The sequence below is a fragment of the Ictidomys tridecemlineatus genome, chromosome 3 (genome assembly GCF_052094955.1).
Source record: "Ictidomys tridecemlineatus isolate mIctTri1 chromosome 3, mIctTri1.hap1, whole genome shotgun sequence".
Classification (NCBI taxonomy): Eukaryota; Metazoa; Chordata; class Mammalia; order Rodentia; family Sciuridae; genus Ictidomys; species Ictidomys tridecemlineatus.
In genome coordinates, this window is record NC_135479.1 from 22,521,455 (window position 1) to 22,545,639 (window position 24,185).

Below are 24,185 nucleotides of genomic sequence, written 5' to 3' on the forward strand. Positions count from 1 at the left end.
ATATTTATGTTATATAATATCTGGGACATAGTTTAAACTAAAAATATTCAATTATCTGAAATTCAAATTTAAGTTAATGTTCTCTATTTTATCTGACAACCCCATCAATTTATTCCAACAACATGCATTAAGTTCATGACAAGTGACAGGAGCTGTAATAGGCACTGGAGAGAGTAGTGAAAGCCCAAGTGCAGCCCTCCTGACACCAGCAAGGAAGAGAGACATGAAGCAAATCATCACATGCTGATGATGAAATTACTATTAAGAGATTCTGGGGGCTGGAGTGGTGGCTCAGTGGTAGAGTGCACGCCTAACATGCACGAGACACTGGGTTTGAACCTCGGCACCACATAAAAAGAAACTAATGTATCCACCTAAAATTAAAGATACATAAATAAATAAATGGGTTTTTTTTTTGTTCTTTTTTTTTTTAATTTAAATTAATACAACCATTTCCAGAGTGGTTGTATTAATTTTTTTTTTTAAAGAGTGAGTGAGAGAGAGGGAGACAGAGAGAGAGAGAGAGAGAATTTTAACATTTATTTATTTTTTCTTAGTTCTCGGCGGACACAACATCTTTGTTGGTATGTGGTGCTGCTGAGGATCGAACCCGGGCCACACGCATGCTAGGCGAGCGCGCTACCGCTTGAGCCACATCCCCAGCCCCAAATAAATGTTTTTTAAAAACAAAATTTGGGGTGGAAAATTTTGAAATAATTTAACAGAAAAATTCAGAGATTGGGAGCTGAGGCTGTAGCTCAGTGATAAAGTGCTTGCCTCGAATGAGGCATTGGGTTCAATCCCCAGCACCATATAAAAATAAATACAGATACTGTGTGTTCATCTACTACTAAATAAATATTTTTAAAAAACTCAGAGATAAGAGAAATGTTGTTTCTGTGGTCTAGAGGAAGGGAAATTTATTTATTTATTTAGTACTGTGGATTAAAGCAGGGGCACTTTATCATTGAGCTACATTCTGTCTTTTTAATTTTTTTGTTTTGAGACAGGGTCCCACTAAATTGCTAATGCTGGGCTTGAAATGGCAAGGATTCTCATGCCTTAGCCTCTTAAATATCTGGAATTATAGGTGTGCGCCATTTTGCCTGTCTAGAGGAAGGGATATTTAAATGGAGAATTAAGAAGGCCTGGCTGGGGATGTAGCTCAGTGGTAAGAGTGCAAACATAGCATTAGCAAGGACCTGGGTTAAATCCCCAGCACAAGGGCTGGGGTTGTAGCTCAGTTGGGAGAGCATTTGCCTAGCATATGTGAGGCACTGAGTTCAATCCTCAGCACCATGTAAAAATAAATAAATAAATAAAATAAAAACATTGTGTCTCTCTACAAGTTAAAAAAAAATGTTTAAAAAAAATCCCCAGCATCATACATAAAAAAGGATTAGTGAGGTGGAGTAGAGACTTCCTAGCAGCTTTAGAAATCTGTTGAAGGACTTTGGGAGAGGAAGGAATGCAAGTATTTTCTGTGAGAGAGAAAAGGCCAATGTGGTTGGGAATTGGCAAAGGGAGAAAAGTTGGGTCTAGCAGAGTGTTTAGATCCAGTAAAAGATTTGCTCACTAGGTATTGGGGATTCAGAAACAATGGGCAATTCTGCCCCAAACAACTGTCTAGAGATCCTAAGGAATGAGAATAAGGAATAGGCAACAGAAAAAAATTGCATTGTACTTTCAAGGGGCATGTTATAGATATCTTTGTGGCAGTAAACATTTTCGCATGTATTCCCAAAGAGTTATTAAATTTATACTGCTGTGCCTGTTCACCTGGACTGCAATATCTGCTGGGATTGCTTTGGAGATGTCTGAATAGATGTTTTTAAAATGTGAGAAAAATTTGAGCTAGTAATATACTGCATAAATTCTTGGAGCAAGGGCATGGTGGTGCAGTCCTGTAATCTCAGCAACTTGTAAGGCTGAGGCAAGGGGATCATCACAAGTTCAATGCCAGCCTCAACAACTTAGGCCATAAGCCATTTACTGAGACCCTGTCTCAAAATTTAAAAATGAGCTGGGGATAGGGGTCAGTGGTTAAGCACCCCTGGGTTCAATTCCTGGAACCATTAAAAAAAAAAATCTTGGAGCAAACTAGGCAAATCCAACTTTTCTCAGTTATTATTTTAAAGGATGTGTATCAGTAAAGAATACTTAAAAGTAGCCTTAAGAGGTTTCACCCTACTGGGTGCTGTGGTACAGGACTGTAATCCCAGCAGCCCAGGAAGCTCAGACAGGAGGATGGCTATTTCAAAGCCAACCTCAAAAATTTAGCCAGGTGCTAATCAACTCAGTGAGAAGCTGTCTCTAAATAAAATACAAAATAGGGCTGGGGATGTGGCTCAGTGGTTAAGTGCCTGTTGCTAGCACTACTGTATTTTAGTCTAGTTCTTCAGTTCCAATGGTGAGGAAGTTCTCTGCATTACCCTGAATTTCCCTTTGTGAGAATATAAGGACAGAGATAATCACACATTCTTTGTGATTCACAGTGTAGTTCAGAAAACAAGTGAAGCTTCCTGTTTTCACTAGGATCACAAAAAAGGGACACAATGAGAAATAATAACTATTTCTAATAGCATTAGTTGCATTGACTGCTACAAACCAGCAATTTTACATTAATCCAAAATTCTCACAGAACTTCAAAAATATTACTAAAGAAATATTTATTTGAAAAAGAAGAAAGAAAATGGTTCTTGTTAGGCTGATACAGTTATTACAGTTAGTAGCTCACAGAAATTTACTTTTCTTTTCTTTTGGTGGTGTTGGGAACGAACCCGGTCCCTGTTAGGTGGAATAAACCGTTCCCAATGAGGTACACCCCCAGCCCAAACTTACTATCTTTTTTTTGGACGCGGTGGCACACGCTTGTTTTCATAGCGGCTTTGAAGGATGAGGGAGGATTGCAAGTTCAAGGCCAGCCTCAACTACTTAGCAAAAGCTTGTCTCAAAATAAAAATATTTTATTTTATTAAAATACAAAGGGCTAGGGATGTTGTTCAGTGATTAAGCGCTCCTGAGTTCAATCTCCAGGACAAAACAAAATCTCAAACAAATTTTTCAGTAAAGAGAGCTAGAGATTTTTTCTTTCTTTCTTTTTTTTTTTTTTTTGGTACTAGGGATTAAATCCAGGGGCGCTTTACCCCTGGGCTACCTCTCCAGTCATTTTTATTTTGCAACAGAGTCTCGTTAGGTTGCTGTGGGTCAGAATTAGATATTTTTATTTGTAAAATGAAAATGCCGGTTTTTTGCAAAGAGGCCAAAATCCACCTGCCCACAAGTTCAATACTAAGCAGTGTGAGGATTGAAGCAACTGGCAACTAAGGGAAGGATGGGTTGATAGAGATCTCGCGTGAAGTACACTTAACTAATTTTCGCGAGATTTTGTATCCTCTTCCTCTGTCTCGTAGGATCCTGGCTAATCTCGCGATCCTTGGGAAGTTCCGTTGGGGAAGATGGCGGCGGCCGCGAGCACCCTTCTCTTCTTGCCGCCGGGGACTTCAGACTGAGCCTTCCCGGGAACGGTGGGGACTATTGGTTCCCTGCGTCCCGGGAGCTCCAGTCAGCTTGGTTCCCCTGTTGGTGGTGGGGAAAAGCTTATTTTCTTGTGGCAGATCCAGGCCCTCACCGCCGTCAGGATGAAGGCTCAGGGGGAAACCGAGGGTGAGTGAGAGCGAAAGGAGGGGGCGGACACTAACTGGGGGAGCCAATGTGTAAGAAGTGGTAGAGGCCGATGTCCCATGAGGGCTACTTTCTAGAAGGCATAAAATCTGGGAGGTGGAATGTGCTTTTTAGGTTATGACCATCCTTCCTTAATGATTATAGAGCCCCGACTTCGGAGTAACGAGGACTCCCAACTTTTGTGGAGGTTTTCTGCACAATTAGGGACAGTTTGGCCTGAGAGCATTTTAGCCTAAAGTGGTGGGAGACAGGGCGAGTGAGTCTAAAACCTTCTACACTTTGTTCAGGGAGAGACGTCTGAATAACATAAGAACAGTAATACAAAACGGTGTGTAAAATTACTGAAGGATATTTTGTTTTGAGTGAAATGATATTAAAAGCCAGCAGTTCCCTAGGATGTCACAGTGCTCAGATCTTGTGCTTCGGTATATTTTAAAACTGCGTTGTATTTCCTTCTTTCCATTGGAGTAATTCAGAACTGTTGAAAAAATAACTTTCTTTGGAACTTAGATTCTCTAAATTTCCACATTCCTGTATAAATGCTTTCTTAGCATTTTGGTCATGCTTATTGCTATAGCTCACTTTCCCCACCTTTAGGAGCAGGCATTGAACCTTGTTTAAGGGGCGCTTAAACACTGGGCCACACCCCCAACCCGTGTGTGTGTGTGTGTGTGTGTGTGTGTGTGTGTGTGTGTGTGTGTGTGTGTGTGTGTGGTGCTAGGAATTGAACCCTGGGGCGCTTAACCACTGAGCCACATCCCCCACACAAACCCAACCCTTTTTTATTTTTTATTTTGAGACAGGGTCTTACTAAGTTGCTTAGGTTCTCAGCCCCCAGTCCCTGGGATTACAGACCTGCATCTGCTACAGCTCACTTTATTGTTACTGTTTACTTGTCTTTCATAGTTTGTTTTGAGCTTCTCATACCAGGGACCCTGCCTTACTCAAGTATGTGTACTCTGTAGTGTCTAATAGTTGCTCAAAAAGTGTTTGATTTGAGCATCAGCAGGCATCTCAAGAAAAAGAAGATGGGGGCTGGGGCTCAGGGAAGCCACTTGCCAGGAATGTGTGAGGCACTGGGTTGTATTCTCAGCACCACATAAAAATAAATAAACTAAAGGTCTGTCAACAACTAAAAAAATATTAAAAAGAAAAAAGAAAAAGAAGATGTATGTTTTGAAAGGGAAGAAGAAAAATATACTTCTTGGGTGCAAGGGGATAACAAGTGGAAATGGAAACCTAAGGAGACAGGAGTTTTGTCTATCCCCAGCATTTGTAATTGTGCCTGGATGAATGACTTTATAGTGAGAATTGGTAGAAATGTGTTCAAAACTATAAACTGGCTCACACAGTCAAAATCAGTTTTCCAGAAAATGAAAGCATAAAAGGAAAGTTTATTACCTTAATTCTAATTAATCTGTTCATCTTTCAGTACCAACATTAGTTGTCTGTTTTTCTATGTTCTTTCCACCATTGATTATGAACTTTTTCTCCTTTTGATATTGAGTAGTAATGCCTTTTTAAATTTTTTCTTTTGGCAGTATTGGTGAAAGAACCTAGGGGTGTGCGACCACTGAATGATAATAGTGATGGAAGCATCCCTGTGTTCAATCCCCAGTACTGCCAGATTTTATTTTATTTTATTTTATTTTATTTTTTTGGAACCAGGGATTGAACTCAGGGGCACTTGACCACTGAGCCCCATCCCCAGAACCTTTTTATACTTTATTTAAAGACAGGGTTTCACTTAGTTGCATAGCACTTTGCTTTTGCTGAGGCTGGCTTTGAATTCGCAGTCCTCCTGTCTCAGCCTCCTGAAACGCTGGGATTACCTGCTTGTGCCACCACATCCAGTAGATTTTATTTTTATTTATTTATTTTGGTACTGGGTATTGAACCCAGTGGTGCTTTACTACTGAGCTACATATCCAGACCTTTTCTTTTTATTTTGTTACCAGGGATTGAACTCAGAGGCACTCAACCACTGAGTCACATCCCCAGCCCTATTTTGTATTTTATTTAGAGACAGGGTTTCACAGAGTTGCTTAGCACCTTGCCATTGCTGAGGCTGTCTATGAACTTGAGATCCTCCCATCTCAGCCTTGTGAGCCGCCAGGACTGCAGGCATGCGCCACCCAGCTAAATTATTTTTTTTTTGTTTTGTTTTTAGTTGTTGATGGACCTTTATTTTATTTATTTGCATGTGGTGCAGAGAATTGAACGTAGTCCTTCACACATGCTGTGCAAGTACTCCACCACTGAGCACTGAGCTACAATCCCAGCCCAATCCCCAGACTTTTTTATTTTTTAATTCTAGACATAGTCTTGCTAAATTGCTTAGGAACTCTGTAAATTGCTGAGACTGGACTGGAACTTGCTAGCCTCCCTCCCCAGCCTCTGGAATTGCTTACAGTCATGTACCACTACACCTGGCTTATTTTTTTTTTTTTATGTTTGGTGCTGGATATTGAACCCAGAGGTACCTAAACCACTGAGCTATATCCTCAGCCATATTTATTTTTTATTTTGAGACAGGGTCTCACTAAATTGCTTAGGTTTTCACTAAGTTGCTTAGGGACTTGCTGAGGCTGGCCTCCAACTTGCAATCCTCTTAGCTAACCCTCCTGAATCATTGGAATTACAGGTATGCATTATTGTGCCTGGCTTAAGGTCTCTCCTTTTAAGAGCATTTTAAATTTTGCATTTCACTGGTCATTTCCACATTTACTTGTCCACACCATATCCTCACAGAACATCTCAGGCATATTATGTTTATTCATGTGGTAAAGTGCCCCTGGGTTCAATTCCCCAGTACCAAAAAAAAAAAAAAAAAAAAAAGAAAGAAAAAGAATTAGGGTTGGAGGGCTTTGGAGGTTTGTTTACTTGCTTAGTTCAGACTGGGAAGCCAGTGTTTTCTGCCTTTCTCTTGTCTGCTGATAACCCATCTATCTCTTCCCCATTCACATACTTTTACACAGCCTTACCCCCCCCACTACTGGGTATCCTATTACACCCCCCAGAGGTGTCCTATTACTGAACTATACCCCCAGCCATTTTTTTTTTAATCTTTTACAAGATTTTACTGAGTTTCTCAGACTTGCCTCAAACTTGCAATCCACCTGCCTCAGCCCTCATGAACCATGCACCACCGGGTCCTCCTTTGTCCGTATAATTTTAATTAGAGTTGAAATTGGCAAATAGAGCCTGTTTTTTTTAATCATACTTATAAATAGCTCTCTTAAGATTATCACAAAAAAAAAAATTAAGGAAGTTGCTGGGTGCAGTGGTGCACTCCTATAATCCCAGCACTTGGGAGGCCGAGAAAAGAGGATTGCAAGTTCAAAGTCAAGCTCTGCGATTTAGTAAGGCCTTTAGTAAGGCCCTAAGCAACTTGGTGAGATCCTGTCTCAAAAAATAAAAGGGTTGGGGATGTGGCTCAGTGGTTAATCACCCCTGGGTTCAATCCCTGGTACCCTCCACTAAAAAATAAGGAAGGCAGTATTTTCACATTGAAAAGTAACCAACCAGGCTGGAGTTGTGGCTCAGTGGCAGAGTGCTTGCATGTGTGAAGCACTAGGTTCGATCCTAAGCACCACATAAAAATAAGTAAAATAAAGGCATACTGTCCATTTACAACTACCAAAAAAAAAAAAAAAAAAAGAAAGAAGAAAGTAGTAACCAATAATAACCATAGAAAGGGTAAATTCAAATGTATGCTCAAAATATATCATGCAAGGGATTTCATGCATATTAACATGGTTAGGGATGGGCCAGGGATAGCCTATTTCTGGGCTACATATCACCAGCCCTTTCATTTTTTATTTTGAGGTGAAGTCTCTCTGAGTTGCCAGTGCTGACTTTGAAGCTGTGATTCTCCTGCCTCTCAAGTGGCTGGGATTACAGGTGTGCACCAGTGTGCCCTGTGAAATGGTTGTTTTTTGGTCCTCATAGATGTGTGTTCTCTGATTTTTCATTTTGTAAGACCTGTAATGTATGTGTATTCTTGCCATTGAAGGATTCTTTTAATCTGGGTACACTTGTAATCCCAACTACTCAGGAGGTTGAGGCAGAAAGATTTGCTTGGAACTGATAAGTTGAAGCTTAGCCCAGTGAATATGAGACCCTGTGTCTGTCTGTATTGTCTGTTTTTTCTTGTTTTTTTTTTGGGGTGGCATGGGGGGGGGAGATACTAGGGATTGAACCCAGGGGTGCCTGGATTAAATGTTGTTTTCTTTTTTTTATATATATATATTTTTAGTTGTCAGTGGATCTTTATTTATTTATTTTGTGGTGCTGAGAATCCAACCCAGCGCCTCACATGCTAGGCAAGCAGTCCACCACTGAGCTCCAGCTCCAGCCTATGTTGTTTTCTTTTAAGAGACAGAGTCTTGCAGATTGTGGTGGTGCATGCCTGAAGTCCTGGCTACCCAGAAGGCTGAGGCAGGAGGTTCGAAAGTTTGAGGCTAGAATCGACCCTGTCTCAAAAAGGGCTGGGAGATGTGGCCTAGTAGTAGAGTACTCCTGGTTTCAGTCCCCAGTACCACAAAACAAACAACTTTATGTGTTTTGAAGTAAATGATAAACTATTTTAACCGAATTCTTAGATAAAATATGGGGATTGCGTTTGTAAGAAAAATTGTCGAAGGGCTTGATAAAAGTGTTTCTAATAGTGTTTTCTGATTTATATTGCAGAATCTGAAAAGCTGAGTAAAATGAGTTCTCTCTTGGAACGGCTCCATGCAAAATTTAACCAAAATAGACCTTGGAGTGAGACCATTAAGCTTGTGCGTCAAGTCATGGTGAGGATTGTGTTGAAATGGGTGAAGTTGTGCTTAGATAATTACTTAAGAAGCTCAGTTTGGAACATGAATTTGTTCAAACTACCTATAGTAGTGTGTCTTCAGTTTTACTTATCATAAAATACTTGAATACATGGTGATTATCAATTTCAGGGATCTTCTGAGGAAGAATGTATACATTTCTTCCTTAGTATCTGGGGGGGATTGTTTTTAGAACTCCCCATGGATACTAAAATTTATGGATGCTTAGTCCGTATTATAAAATAGCAAAGTATTTGTATATGAGTCATGAACTTCTTCCTGGATACTTTAAATGATCTCACCATTACTTATAATACTTAACACAATCTAAATGCTGCTATATAAATGTTATACTATATAAATTGTGTTTTGTTTTGTACTAGGACTCAAACCCAAGATTGCTTTACCACTGAGCTATATCCCTGGTCCTTTTTATTTTTTTATTTTGAGACAGGGATTACTAAATTGCTTAGCATCTTGCCTCAAACCTGGGATCCTCCTGCTTCAGCCTCCAGAGTCGCTTGAATTACAGGTGTGCACCACCACACTAGGGTTTTCTCATCTAGAATTGGTAAATGCAAGGATGTGGAATTTAAGGATACAGAGTGCTGACTATATTTATAAAATTGTGTTAGAATACATTGGGCTATTTCATACAAAGGTGCTAAGAAATACACCTGTGAGGGACATATTTGATATACTGGTGTAGAAACATTCTCTTTTTCTCTCTCTCTCTCTCTCTCTCTCTTTTGGTGTGGTCCTGGGGATTGAACCCAGGGCAGTCTATCATTGAGCTACATCCTCAGTCCTTTTCATTTTATTTTGAGACAGTCTCATGAAGTTGCTTAGTCTGGCTTGGAATTTGTGATCTTCATGCCTCAGCATTCTGAGACCCTGGGATTACAGGCATGCACCAACGTGTCTGGTTAAGAGACATTCTTTTTTTTTTGTACTGAAGATTGAATCCTGGGCATTTCACTGAGTTACATTCCCAACCAAGCCCTTTTTATTTTTCATTTTGAGACAGGGTCTTGCTAAATTGCTGAGGGCCTCACTAAGTTGCTGAGGTGGGCTTGGCACTTCTGATCCTCCTGTTTTACCCTCCTAAATCACTGGGATTATAAGCACATGCCACTGCATCTGGCTTAAGAGACATTATGTCAGTCCCCTTCATTATGGTTTGATATTACCTTTATTGTGTATAGTACCAAGAATTTTTGATTCATTCTTCTTTTTAAATACCTTTAATTGACTTTATGTGGTGCTGAGGATCAAATCAGGTGCCTCACATGTGCTAAGCAAGTGCTCTCCCACTGAACTATAGCCACAGCTCTTGCTTCATTCTTTTTTTTTTTTTTTTTTAAGAGAGAGAGGGGAGAGAGAAAGAATTTTTTTTTATATTTATTTTTTAGTTCTCAGCGGACACAACATCTTTGTATGTGATGCTGAGGATCGAACCTGGGCTGCACGCATGCCAGGCGATCGAGCTACCGTTTGAGCCACATCCCCAACCCCATTCTTTTTTCCTTTGTTTTGTTTTATATTTTTTTTTGTATCAGGGATTGAACTCAGGGGCATAGACCACTGAGCCACATCCCCAACCCTATTTTCTATTTTATTTAGATATGGTCTCACTGAATTGCTTAGCACCATGCTTTTGCTGAGGCTGCCTTTGAACTCATGATCCTCCTGCCTCAGCCTCCCCAGCTGCTGGGATTGTAGGCATGAACCACCGTGCCTGACCCTTGCTTCATTTTTTTTTTTTTTTTTAAAGAGAGAGTGAGGGGGGAGAGAGAGAGAGAGAGAGAGGAGGGGGGGAGAGGGAGGAGAGAATTTATTTATTTTTTAGTTATCGGCGGACACAACATCTTTGTTTGTATGTGGTGCTGAGAATCGAACCCGGGCTGCGCGCATGCCAGACGGGCGAGCTACCGCTTGAGCCACATCGCCAGCCCCCTTGCTTCATTCTTAATGCAGGTGAACTCTAGATTTTCACCTGTTCACTCTAGATTTTCACCTGTTCACTGTTAACCTCTTTACAGTTCTGTTTCCTCCTCAATCATTCACCAATATGGGGATCCTTTAGCCAGTTAAGTGGAAGATGGGGGTAGGGGTATGTGGTGATCTGTTTAACGGTTCAGTGTAGTGGTGTTTTTGTTTTTTTTTTAAACTTTTAGTTATAGATGAACATAATAATTTTTATTTTGTTTAGTTTTTTTTTTTTTTTTGTGAGGGATACTAGGGATAAACTCAGGCACTCAACCACTGAGCCACATCCCTAGTCCTATTTTGTATTTTAGAGACAGGGTCTCACTGAGTTGTTTTATAGTGCCTCATGGTTGCTGAGGCTGGCTTAGAACTCGCCATCCTTCTGTCTCAGCCTCATGAGCCACTGGGATCATAGGTATGTGCCACTGTACCTGGCTTGTTTAGATTTTTCTAATGTGGTTCTGGGCATCAAACCCAGTGCCTCATACATCCTAGGCAAGCACTCTACCCCTGATCTATAACTGCAGCTCCTAAAGGCTCAATGTTAGAAGTTCATTCATTTGCTGGGCACAGTGGTGCATGCCTGTAATGTCAGTGACTTGGGAGGCAGAGGCAGAGGCAGGAAGATTGCAAGTTTGAGGCAAACCTCAGCAGCTTTAGCAAGCCTAAGCAACTTAACAAGATGCGTCTCAAAATTAAAAAGTTTTTTTTTTTTTGAGAGAGAATTTTTAAATATTTATTTATTTTTTGTTTTCCGGGGACACAACATCTTTGTATGTGGTGCTGAGGATCGAACCCCGGGCCGCATGCATGGCCAGGCGACCGCGCTACCGCTTGAGCCACATCCCCAGCCCCAAAAATAAAAAATTAAAAGGGCTGGGAATGTGGATCGGTGGTTAAGTGCTCCTGGGTTAAATTTCCTGGATCAAAAAGAGTTCATTCATATGATTCCTGTGATAATCACATGACATAGGAAACCTTATTCCCATTTTTTTGATCTTGGTTGTAGTTATATGTAGTTAAATGCTCTATCACTTTGTGATTGCTTCACTTGTGATTTATTAACTTTTCTGTATTCTAGTTGGCCTGGAGGTACATACCTCCAGGAGGCTGAGGCAGGCAAGACCAATCTCAGCAACTATTTCAAAATAAAAAATAAAAAGAGCTGAGACTTAGCTTAGTGGTGAAGCACCCCTGGGTTCAATCCCCAGTACCAAAAAAGAAACAAAAATAAAAAATAAAATGTTTTCTGTATTCTGTATGTTGTACTTAATGTTGTTACTCTCTTCTCCCTACCAAATTTTACTTTTGTTTTAGAGTAAGTCCAGTTTAGTAGATTAGTGTTCAAGAATTAAATTTGTTGTAAAAAGACTTGAACTTGAGGCATTGGGGATGTGCCTCAGTACTGGAACACTTGCCTAATAGCATCTTCTAGACCCCAGGTTTAGTCTGCAGTACTATCGAAAACAAAAAAACAAAATAAAAAAACTCCCTTGACTCCAATATTTACTACTTGACATTCAACAAATTAATATAACCTCTTTGAATTTCAGTTTTCTTATCAGGAAAATGGAAGCATTATGATAATTTGCTCCTCCATATGGTTTTAAATTTTTTTTAAAAAACTTATTTTTTAGTTGTAGTTGGACACAATACCTTTATTTTTTATTTCTTTTTTTTTTTTTTAGAACTTTTTTTTTTTTTTTAAATATTTATTTATTAGTATTTGGCAGACACAACATCTTTGTTGGTATGTGGTGCTGAGGATCGAACCCGGGTCGCACGCACTCCAGACGAGTGCGCTACCGCTTGAGCCACATCCCCAGCCCCTTTATTTCTTTTTAACAGATGTCCTGAACTATGAGAGAGAGAGAGAGTTTTAATATTTATTTATTTTTTTTGTTTTCGGTAGACACAACATCTTTGTATGTGGCGCTGAGGATCGAACTCGGGCCGCACGCATGCCAGGCGAGCGCGCTACCGCTTGAGCCACATCCCCAGCCCACAATACCTTTATTTTATTTGTTTATTTTTAATGTGATGCTGGGGATCGAACCCAGGGCCTTGCATATGCTAGGCAAGAGCTCTGCTGCTGAGCCACAGCACAGCCCCTTTCATAAGTTTTGTTGTAAGGATCACATGAGATTATGGATATCAAAATGTCAGAAATGGGAGCTGGGGTTGTGGCTCAGTGGTAGAGTGCTTACCTAGGTTGTGTGAGGCACTGGGTTCAATCCTCAACACCACATAAAAATAAATAAATAAAATAAAGGTCTGTCAACATCTAAAAAAAATTTAAAAAAAAAGTGAATTGCAATTTTTCAGTCTGGAAATTAAGGGGTCTTATTTAAAGCCCCAAGGCAATCATATTCTTGTTTGAAATATATTCTTTTAAGTGATATTGTCATTAAAGACATGAACATGATATAGAGGGATTCCAGGTGGCTCTTTTTTTTTTTTTTTTTTTTTTTAAAGAGAGAGTGAGAGACAGAGGGGGACAGAGAGAGAGAGAGAATTTTTTTAACATTTATTTAGTTTTTCTTAGTTCTTGGTGAACACAACATCTTTGTTGGTATGTGGTGCTGCTGAGGATCGAACCCGGGCAGCACGCATGCTAGGCGAGCGCACATCCCCAGCCCCCCTCCAGGTGGCTCTTAAGGGCCTCTCTTTACCTGGGCTACTACTAATGTTTTGTTTTTATAACCATGGCTTCCCTTTGAACTTATCTCAGTTGTACAGGTTCAAAAATTTGGGGCCAGGAAATGTGGCTTATTAGTAGAGTACTTTCTTAGTGCATGTTTGAGGCCCTGAGTTTGATACCCAACAATACATACACAGAAAAGGAAAAGAAAGAAAGAAAAAACAAATGCAAGTAAGGCTTTTAAGAATTTTCATCAGCTGGCATACTAACCAAATCTCGGTAAATTAGCATGGAAATCAGAATGCTTATTTATTAACTTATGACAGGATTTATTTTTCTATTTTTCAAAATACTGATATTCACTGCCCAGAATACCCCCTTCTCTATTCAGGATACAAAGGAAGCCAGATTATTAATAAATCAGGTTTGTTTTATGAGGATGAGCATGGAATTAAAGAAGAGAGAGACTTACTAGGGCATGAAAAAAAAATCTGAAAAAACACCCTTTGTACTGTAAAATTTCACAGTTTGGGGAACTGGAATTATTACTATCAGAATAATATGTATGGGCTGGGGATGTGGCTCAAGCGGTAGCGCGCTCGCCTGGCATGCGTGCGGCCCAGGTTCGATCCTCAGCACCACATACCAACAAAGATGTTGTGTCCGCTGAGAACTAAAAAATAAATATTAAAAAAATTAAAAAAAAAAAAAGGATAATATGTATGTTAACCTTAAACATGGTTGACTTCATTGATCTTTACATCAATTGTTTTCCCACTTGATATAGGAGAAGAGGGTTGTGATGAGTTCTGGAGGGCATCAACATTTGGTCAGCTGTTTGGAGACTCTACAGAAGGCTCTCAAAGGTTTGTAAATACCTTTGAAATATACTGACTTTATAAAAAACTCCATTTAAGAAAGTCTGTTTTATATTAGAAATACAAATTGAGATAGGTCAACTTTCTCTGCTATGTGTTGCTCTTACTTTCATTTATGGATTTGAAATCAGCTCTTTCCTGAACTTTACTTTGGGGCCGGGATAGTGGTGCCAGGAATTGAAGCCAGGGGCACTTAACTATCACGCCACATCGCGGGTCCCTTTTTATATTTCATGAGAGACAGGGTCTTGCTGAGTTGCTTAGGGCCTCACTAACTAAGGTGCTCAGGCTGGCTTTGCAATCCTCATACTTCAGCGTCCTGAGCCACTGGGATTACAGGTGGTGTGTTACTGAGCCTGGCTCTTTTCTGAAAAAAAAAAAAAAAAAATTTATTAGTTGTTATAACCATGGCTTCCCTTTGAACTTTATTATTTATTTATTTTTATGTGGTCCTGAGAATCCAACCCAGTGCCTCACACATGCTAGGCAAGCATTCTACCACTGAGCCATGACCCTAGCTCCTGATTTCTGAACTTTAAAACATTTGAATGTGATCTTACTTTGGAGGCTGATAGAGACTTAAAAGGTAATTAATGAAGATATAAGATAGCAGAAAAAAAGAGAGATTTTCTTCTGTACATATTCTTTTCTAATTCTCGATAAGATAGACTTTAAAAAATTTTGTTTTTTAGTTGCTGATGAACCTTTATTTTATTCATTTATTTATATGTGGTGCTGGGAATTGAAACCAGTGCCTCACACATGCTAGGTAAGCACTCTTAGCATTAAACCATAACCCCATCCCAGACGGTGGAATTTTTTAAAATTATTTTTTAGTTGTAGATGGATACAGTATTTTTATTTATTTTTTTATGTTGTCCTGAGGATCAAACCCAGTGCCTTACACATGCCAGGCAAGCGCTCTATCACTGAGCCAGCCCCATAAGATTGACTTAAATTTTTTTTTTTTTTTTTAGTATTGATGGACACAATACCTTTGTCTTATTTATTTATTTTTATGTGGTACTGAAGATCAAACCCAGTACCTCATCCATGGTAGGGAAGCGTTCTACCATTGAACTACATCTGCAGCCCAGAAGATGGACATTTTAGCTATCTAGAATGTTTTTAAGAAAGCAAACATAAAATTTAAATCATGAGCTTCATTATTCATACTTATAATGACTAATTCTGTTTCTGGGGAGATAGGAAAGTAAAAACAGATTTTAAGGAGCTGTGAATGCAGCCCAGTGGTACAGTGTATGCTTAGTATACACAGAGCCCTGGGTTTAGTCTCAAGCACCACCGAAGCAAATAGACACATACACAAATTTTGCTGTAATCCACCACAAGTGAATGTGATTCATTTGAGTAATTTTTTCTTTTGTATTTGTAGTAAAATACATATAACCTAAAATTTACCATTTTAACCATTTTTATTTTTTGTCTTAACCATTTCTAATTATATAGTTCTTTTTTTTTTTTTTAAAGAGAGAGTGAGAGAGAGAGAGAGAGAGAGAGAGAGAGAGAGAGAGAGAGAGAGAGAGAGAATTTTTTTAGTATTTATTTATTTTCTTTTTAGTTCTCGGCGGACACAACATCTTTGTTGGTATGTGGTGCTGAGGATTGAACCCAGGCCGCACGTATGCCAGGCGAGCGCGCTACCGCTTGAGCCACATCCCCACCCCTATTTTTTGTTGTTTTTGTTGATGGACTTTTAAAATTTATTTATATGTGGTGCCTCACACATGCTAGGCAAGTGCTCTAGCACTGAGCTACAACCCCAACCCTCCTTTTAATTTTTTTATGTGTAACAGGGTTACACATAAAAAGTTGTCCAGGCTGGCCTCAAATTTGGGATTTTCTTGCTTCAGCCTCCCAAGCAACTGAGATTACAAATGTGCAGCACTTGCTCCAGGCAGTTGTTTCTGTTTTACGACTGTTGTAAATAATTCTGTGAATATTGAGGCAACATACCCAGTGGGCAACATACCCAGCTCCCCCCTTTTTTTTCTTTTTTTTAGTTGTAGTTGGACACAATACCTTTATTTTACTTATGTATTTTTATATGGTACTAAAGCATCGAACCCAGGGTCTTGCAAGTGCAAGGCAAGTGCTCAACTGCTGAGGCACAACCCTAGCACCTCCTTCTTTTTTTTCTTGAGCTTGCTATTGAACCCAGGGTCTATTTCATGCCTGGAAAATCTGCTTTACTTACCCCAGGGTATTTGTTTATATGCATACATTTACAACATGTATACACAGATATAGATGTGTGTATATACATATACCTATATGTGTGCAGACACACTTAAATGTTTGTACATGTATGTATGCATTTACATATACATGCAAATATATCCCACAGACATCTAGTATGTACACACATATACAATTCTTTTTTTATGTACATTTATTTATTTATGTGGTGCTGAGGATCGAACCCTGTGCCTCACACATGCTAGGCGAACGCTCTACCATAGAGCCATAACCCCAGTCTTCTTTTTTTTTAGTATTCATTTTTTAGTTGTAGTTGGACATAATACCTTTATTTATTTATTTTTATGTGGTGCTGAGGATTGAACCCAGGGCCTCACACGTGCTAGGTGAGCGCTCTACTGCTCAGCCCCAGCCCCAGCCCCCACACACAATTCTTTTTGTTTTGATACCAGGGGATTGATTCCAACCAGGGAGCTTAACCACTGAGCTGCATCTTTTTTTTTTTTTTTTTAAATATTTTTTAGTTGTCAGTGATCTTTATTTATTTATATGTGGTGCTGAGAACCCTTTGATTCTCACAAACTAGGGAAGTGTTCCACTACTGAGCCATGACCCCAGTCCTTGAGCTGCATCTTATATTTCAAGACAGGGTCTTGCTAAGTTGCTTCGGGCCTTGCTAAGTTGCTGAGGCTGGCTTTGAAATTGGATTCTCTTTCTTCAGTCTCCTGAGTTGCTGGGATTGCAAGTGTGCACCACTGAGCCCATTTTTTTGTTTGTTTGTTTAATTAGTTACACCTAACAGTCCAATGATCTTGACATCATACATTTCCAGATGGATTTTTTTTTTTTTTTTGGTTTTGAGGATCGAACTCAGGATTCATACATGTTAAGTACACACGTACACACTGTACAACTTAAGCTGTACCTTTATATTGACTTTGGTGTTCATCTTCCTTGTTCTAGCATTAGCAGGTAGGAATAGGTAAGAAGAAGGCTATTTTTTTTTTTTTTTAAATAAAGAAATGGAATGTTACTATATTACCCAGACTAGCCCAAACTCTTAGGTTTAAACAGTTCTGTCTCAGCCCTTCAAGCAACTGGGACTAATGGCATGCCACTGTGCCTGACTTTGCAATAACAGATAATATGCATTAACAGATAATATGTTTTCTTTCAGTTAAAGACAACTTGTCCAAAATAAGGAGTAATGAAAAAGGAAAAGAGGAAGGTTAATAGTATTTCATGTAGGTCTTATTTTAACCTTATTGTCATCTTAGCCTCACAGTGAAACTGTACCAATGAACTTTGTGTAAATTACTGGTATTTGGACTACTGAATATGTTTATGGCTTTGGAATGGTGGATATATATATACTCCTTAGTATGTTTCTGTCTTTGAAGAATAAACCATTTATTTGGAACATTCTTTATGATTTTCTTTTTTCATAGTAACATCTTTACCAGCAATGACTGACCGTTTGGAATCAATAGCGAGACAGAATGGGTATGTAGCCTTATCTGTAGGCAGAATGTTTAACTTAGTGTTAACTTTGGGTGGCTTTATTTCTGTGTCTTCTATTAATTTTTGTTTTGATTTGTTCCTGCTAGACTGGGCTCTCATCTCAGTGCCAGTGGCACTGAATGTTACATCACGTCAGATATGTTCTATGTGGAAGTGCAGTTAGATCCTGCAGGACAGCTTTGTGATGTAAAAGTGGCTCACCATGGGGAGAATCCTGTGGTATGTGTTGTTGATATTTCACTGGAATCTATGGGGTTTACATAGGAACATTTATTTAAAAATGAATTGGTGGGGTTTAGTTTGGGTTTAGGTTTTTTTCTTGAGCCACTGTAGAGATGATGTGATGGGCTACATCAGTAGCTTTAGAATGAAATTTAGAGTAATGTGCGTCCATCTCTGACATCATCCAAGGGCTTTGATAACTGGAAACAGGAGAGGAACTTTTTAAATTTTATATCAACAAACATGAGCCGCAGTTGAACAATAAATAAATCATACAGTTCCCATCCTTTCAGAGATTAAAATCAAGGACAGAAATCTGAAAAATCATTTAATAGAAATCAATGTAAAATGTGTATAACCAGTCAGTTTGGTATAATTCCAGGGATGGCATTAAAGAGAGTTCCTAATATTTTAAAGAAGCTACTGAAAGTTGATTCCTTTAAAACTATTTCATATATTTTCATTTTTAATTTCCCACCCCAAACTCATTATTCACCTAGTAGGAAGAATATGCTTTTTGATATCTTAATATAAGGGCCTTCTGTAGTTCTAATATTTGTTATAAAGCATGTGCATTAATTAAAAAAAATTGATGTTTTCAAAGTTGTTAATATAGTTTAATGTTTTAATGTACTTTCTTTAATTTTAGAGCTGCCCAGAGCTTGTACAACAGTTAAGGTGAGCAAATAACATTCATATTCGTTGATACTGGCAGTTCTGTTCTTTTTTTTAAGATAAGAGTTTTACTATAATGCCTGCACTGGTGTGGAACTGGGCTTAAGCTTTCCTCCTGCCTTAAGCCTTCCAGGTAGCTAGGACTATAGGCATTGCCACTACTCTAGCTTTTGTTTTTTTGTTTTATTTGGTACCAGGGATTGAACTCAGGGGCACTCAACCACTGAGCCTTATTTTGTATTTTATTTAAAGACAGGGTCTCACTGAGTTACTTAGCACCTTACCATTGCTGAGGCTGGCTTTGAATTTGTGATCCTCCTGTCTCACTGGGATTATAGACATATACCACCACAGCTGGCTCTGCTCTTGTTTATAGTTGGTTTTGAGAATGATCAGCATTTAGTTTCTTGTTATGGAAATTTATTTTCTTGGCCATGATTTCTCAATCTGTACATATTGACGTTCAGAATTAAGTTAGAATGACTTTTAAGCCTACTCAGTCTGTCCAAGGATTTTAACCTCAATATTATTGACAATTTGGTTTGGAAAATTATTTTCTCTGGGGGCTATCTGGTGCATGGTAGGATATATAACAGCATCCATGGCCTTTCCTATGTCTGCCAGTAGTATCCCCTCAATTGTAACAATGAAAAATATCTCCAGGGACTGGGGAATGGAGCATTGTGGTAGAGCATTTGCCTAACATGTGTCAGACCCAGGATTTAATCTTCAGCACTGCCAGAAACAAAACAAATATTTGTTTGTTTATTTATTATTTATTTGGTACTGGAGATTGAATCCAGAGGTGCTTAATCACTGAATCACATTCCCAGTTCTTTTTATTTTTTATTTTTAAATATTTTTTAGAGAGAAAGAATTTTTTAATATTTATTTTTTAGTTTTCAGTGGACACAACATCTTTTATTTTTTTATTTTGATGGGGTGCTGAGGATCGAACCCAGCGACCTGCGCATGCCAAGCGAGTGTGCTACTGCTTGAGCCACATCCCCAGCCCTATTTTTAATTTTTTTTTTTTTTAAAGAGAGAGTGATAGAGGAGAGAGAGAAGAGAGAATTTTTTTTTTTAATATTTATTTTTAGTTCTTGGCGGACACAACATCTTTGTTGGTATGTGGTGGTGAGGATCGAACTCGGGCCGCACGCATGCCAGGCGAGCTCGCTACCGCTTGAGCCACATCCCCAGCCCCCTATTTTTAATTTTTAACATAGGGTCTCTCTGTGTTACTTATGGCCTTGCTAAGTTGCTGAGGCTGGCTTTGAACATTCAGTCTTCCTGCCTTAGCTTCCACAGTCACTAGTATTATAGATATGCACTACTGTGCCTGGCTAAACAAACATTCTCATACATTGTCACATGTTGTGATCGATAACAAAAATCACACTGATGGAGAGCTACTGATGTAGCGTTAGGAATTTTATGTGGAACCAAAATAAATGGAGCCTAATCATTGAGTCAGAAAAGTCCTGAGAAAGTTTGAGACTTTATCTTAAAAAAAAAAAACTTATTTTTTAGTTGTAATTGGACACAATACCTTTATTTTATTTATTTATTTTTATGTGGTGCTGAGGATCAAACCCAGTGCCTTGCACGTGCTAGGAGAGCACTGTACTGCTGAGCCACAACCCCAGCCTCTAAATACATATATATATGTATGTATGTGTATGTGTGTGTGTGTGTGTGTATATATATAGTTGTAGATGAACCTTTATTTTTATTTATTTATTTTTATATGGTGTTGAGAATTGAAACAAGTGCCCAGTGCTAGGCAAGCGCTCTATAACTAAGCTACAAACCCAACCCCCAGTCTTTTTATTTTTTGGTGCTGGGGGTTGAACCCATGGCTTTGTGCATGCAAGGCAAGCACTTAACAACTGAGCTATATCTCCAGCCCCCAAGTCTGTATCTTGAAAACAACTTTTCACATTGATCTTCAGAAAAATTATATTACATTTAAGGTATATATATATATATATATATATATAATAATCTGTCAAGATAAAAAATAGTAGATTTGAAGACAGACTTTTATTGGCTTGTGTTTTTTTCTGCTGATTTGTTTTCCTTTTTGAATTAAGAAGAAATTTCCATACATAAATTTAAATCCATGGGCTGGGGATGTGGCTCAAGTGGTAACGCGCTCGTCTGGCATGCGTGAGGCCCTGGGTTCGATTCTCAGCACCACATAAAAATAAAATAACGATATTGTGTCCACCTAAAACTAAAAAAAAAAAAATTTTTTTTAAAATCCAGATTAAAATATTCTGGTAATTTAATTTTTTTTTGGAGGGGTGTACCAGGGATCGAACTCTGGGGCACTCCTTTACTGAGCCATATCCCCAGCCCTATTTTGTATTTTTTTTTTTTTAAGAGAAAGTGAGAGAGGAGAGAGAGAGAGAGATTTTTTTTAATATTTATTTTTTAGTTCTCGGCGGACACAAAATCTTTGTTGGTATGTGGTGCTGAGGATTGAACCTGGGCCGCACGCATGTCAGGCGAGCACGCTACCGCTTGAGCCACATCCCCAGCCCAATTTTTTGTATTTTATTTAGAGACACGGTCTCACTGAGTTCCTTAGCACCTTGCTTTTGCTGAGGCTGGCTTTGAACTCTCTATCCTCCTGTCACAGCCTCTCCAGCTGCTGGGATTATATGCATGTGTCATACTGCTCGGCCTTTTCTGAAACTTTAAAAAAACTATTATACCAGTTTTGTTTTAAACTTGGAAGTTCTCAAATACCACATGGGCAATGTCTTAAAGTATAAGATGGAGGAAAGAAGTTTTGCTTAAGTCTTCTCAGTTGTAAAATTAATGTGCTTATAGCCAAGTTTGAACAAGTTCTTAAAAATTGTAATGCAATATAAAAAAATAATCTTTTAAAAATTTCAGTGAATCAGTAATTGTGCCAAGGTGTAATACCATCATACTCCAGAAAAAGCCAATATCTCTGGCTCTCACCTGGAATAGTAGGAGACTGTACTAACTTAGGAACTGGTTGTATTCTTAAGTTATTTTATAAGTCTGTTCAGAATTGGGAACCTCAGAAATGAATCTTTCTTATTTTTTCCATACTGGGGATTGAACCCAGGCACTCAACTACTGAGCCACATCCCCTGCCCTATTTTGTATTTCATTAAAGATAGGGTCTCACTGAGTTGTTAAGTGCCTTTACATTGCTGAGGCTGGCTTTGACTTCGTGATCCTCCTGTCTCAGCCTCCCAAGCCTCTGGGATTAAAGGCGTGCGGCACTGTCCCAGCCTCAGAATGAATCTTAACCTTTTATGATGTTTCCATTCACTTAGTATAAATGGTAATATTAAGGTAGGAAGTACATTTTGTTGGTGCTTGTTTTTTTTTTTCTCCAATCTTCATAATACTATGAGTTATAAGTGCTCAGAGCATGACTGATAACATGCTTGGGATTATCATGGCTATTAGCTTTCTAGAGCTTTTGTTTTCCTTTAAGTTTGGAAAGAGATGAATTATTGAAATGTGTTGGATCCCTAAACCTACCCACAAGACCTCATTTGGCTAAGATTCCAATCCTGACTATTTAGTCCTAGAATGCCAAACTTCATGGTTGTAGTTTCGTTTTCCTAGGGCAGATCTGGTCATCTGGTTTGTTTTCAGAGTCCTTGCTGCCTTTCCTGTTTTTTGAGGTTGTTATAGGCCTATAAATGTTCTATATTCCTAGTTTATGTGTTTCTCATTTTTACCTCTATAATCAAAAACTTAAAAAATTTATTATTATTATTTTTGTGATACTGGGGATTGACTCCAGAGATGCTTTACCACAGAGTTTCATCCCCAGGCTACCCTTTTTTTCTTTTTAAATTTTGAGACAGGGTCTGGGTAAATTGCTGAGGCTGGCCTTTAACTTGTTATCCTCTTGCCTCAGCCTGCTGAGTACTTGGGATTACAGGTGTGTACTACTACTATTTTTTTTTTCTCTTGGCATTCAGTGGCAGTTAAATATTAAAAGGAAAGGATCTGGGTGTGGTGGCGCATGCATGTAATCCTAGTGGCTCAGAAGGCTGAGGCAGGAGGATTTCAAGTTCCAAGCCAGCCTCAGCAAAAGCAAGGCTCTAAGCAACTCAGTGAGACCTGGTCTCTAAATAAAATACAAAATATTGCTGGTGATTTGGTTCAGTGGTAGACAGCCCCTGAGTTCAATCCCTCCTGATACCACTGCTGCCAAAACAAACAAACAAACAAAATCACCAAAAAACATGATCCACTTAAACTAGATTTCATTATTTTGTAACTAATTGGTATGTGAATTAATCAGGTCTTTTGATTTTTATATTGCTTACATTTTGGTACCAGGGATTAAACCCAGGGGTCTCAATCACTCAGCCACATCCCTGTCCTTTTTTAGATTTTATTTAGAGATAAGGTCTCACTTAGTTGCTTAGGGCCTGGCTAATTTGCTGAGACTGGCTTTGAAGTCTGGATCCTCCTGCCTCAGGTTCCTAAGCTTCTAGGATTATAGATGTGTGCCACTATGCCTAGCTGATTGACTTTCATATTGCTTATTAGTAGTTTCTCAGAAAAATGGGGCATAAAGAGAAAGGAAAGTATTTCTTCTTCTTTTACTGTTTTTGAAAAAACACTTATTTTTTAGTTATAGGTGGACACAATATTTTTTTTAAAGATAGAGAAGAGAGAGAATTTTTTTAATATTTATTTTTCAATTTTCAGAGGACACAACATCTTTATTTTATTTTTATGTGGTGCTGAGGATCGAACCCAGGGCCTCACACATGCTAGGCGAGCACTGTATCTCTGAGCCACAACCCCAGCCCTTCTTTTACTATTATTGATTAACTTCAAGAAACTTAAAGCCAATTACAAAAGCCAATTTTGGCACTTTATTGTAGAATTGAGTAGTAATTGTATTTTGTATTCTCTTTCTCTTCCCTGAATTCTTGTAGGGAAAAAAATTTTGATGAATTTTCTAAGCATCTTAAGGGCCTTGTTAATTTGTATAACCTTCCAGGAGACAAGTAAGTATATTTATTTATTTATTTTCTTTTTATGTTTTAGAAGAAACAGTATAAGTCTGCAAGTCATGTATGCTTAGAAATTGCTAACTCTCCTGTCATAATGTCATTACTGATTTCTACTCAGTGTAACTCAGTTTTTAACTTTTATGTCTTTTAAAGATCTTTTAATATCTGCATTAGTAGGTTATAAAGCCAGAATATAGAACATTCTTTTTTTTTTTTTTTTTTTTTGTGGTGCTGGGGATTAGAACCCAGGCCTTGTACATAAGAAGCAAGCACTCCACCAACTGAGCTATATCTCTATCTCCCAGAGTATTCTTAACATGCATTTAACATTGATTTCTAGGATGAAAGGAATTATTGTGGAACCAATAACTTGTTATTTTTAATTTTTTTACTCTTATTTTTACTTTTTTGGTACTAAGGTTTGAACCCAGGGGTATTAACCACTGAGCGTAAATCCTCAGCCCTATTTATTTATTTATTTATTTATTTATTTATTTATTTATTT

At 38.5% G+C, this 24,185-nt stretch overlaps 1 protein-coding gene across 4 annotated transcripts in view; it reads left to right on the forward strand.

Moving 5' to 3' along the window:
- Positions 1–3,421: 3,421 nt before the first annotated feature.
- Positions 3,422–24,185, forward strand: part of Med1 (mediator complex subunit 1) — a 36,793-nt gene continuing 16,029 nt past the window's right edge. For 2 of the 4 annotated variants that reach the window (XM_078042083.1, XM_078042085.1), the window contains exons 1-7: positions 3,422–3,666; positions 8,377–8,483; positions 13,922–14,000; positions 17,681–17,735; positions 17,840–17,972; positions 18,625–18,653; positions 23,603–23,674. In XM_078042083.1, the coding sequence (XP_077898209.1) occupies positions 3,642–3,666; positions 8,377–8,483; positions 13,922–14,000; positions 17,681–17,735; positions 17,840–17,972; positions 18,625–18,653; positions 23,603–23,674 (500 nt within the window). In that variant the 5' untranslated portion in view covers positions 3,422–3,641. Of the gene's footprint in view, positions 3,667–8,376; positions 8,484–13,920; positions 14,001–17,680; positions 17,736–17,839; positions 17,973–18,624; positions 18,654–23,602; positions 23,675–24,185 lie in introns of those variants that run through there. The other 2 variants (XM_078042086.1, XM_078042084.1) reach the window with 2 other exon arrangements.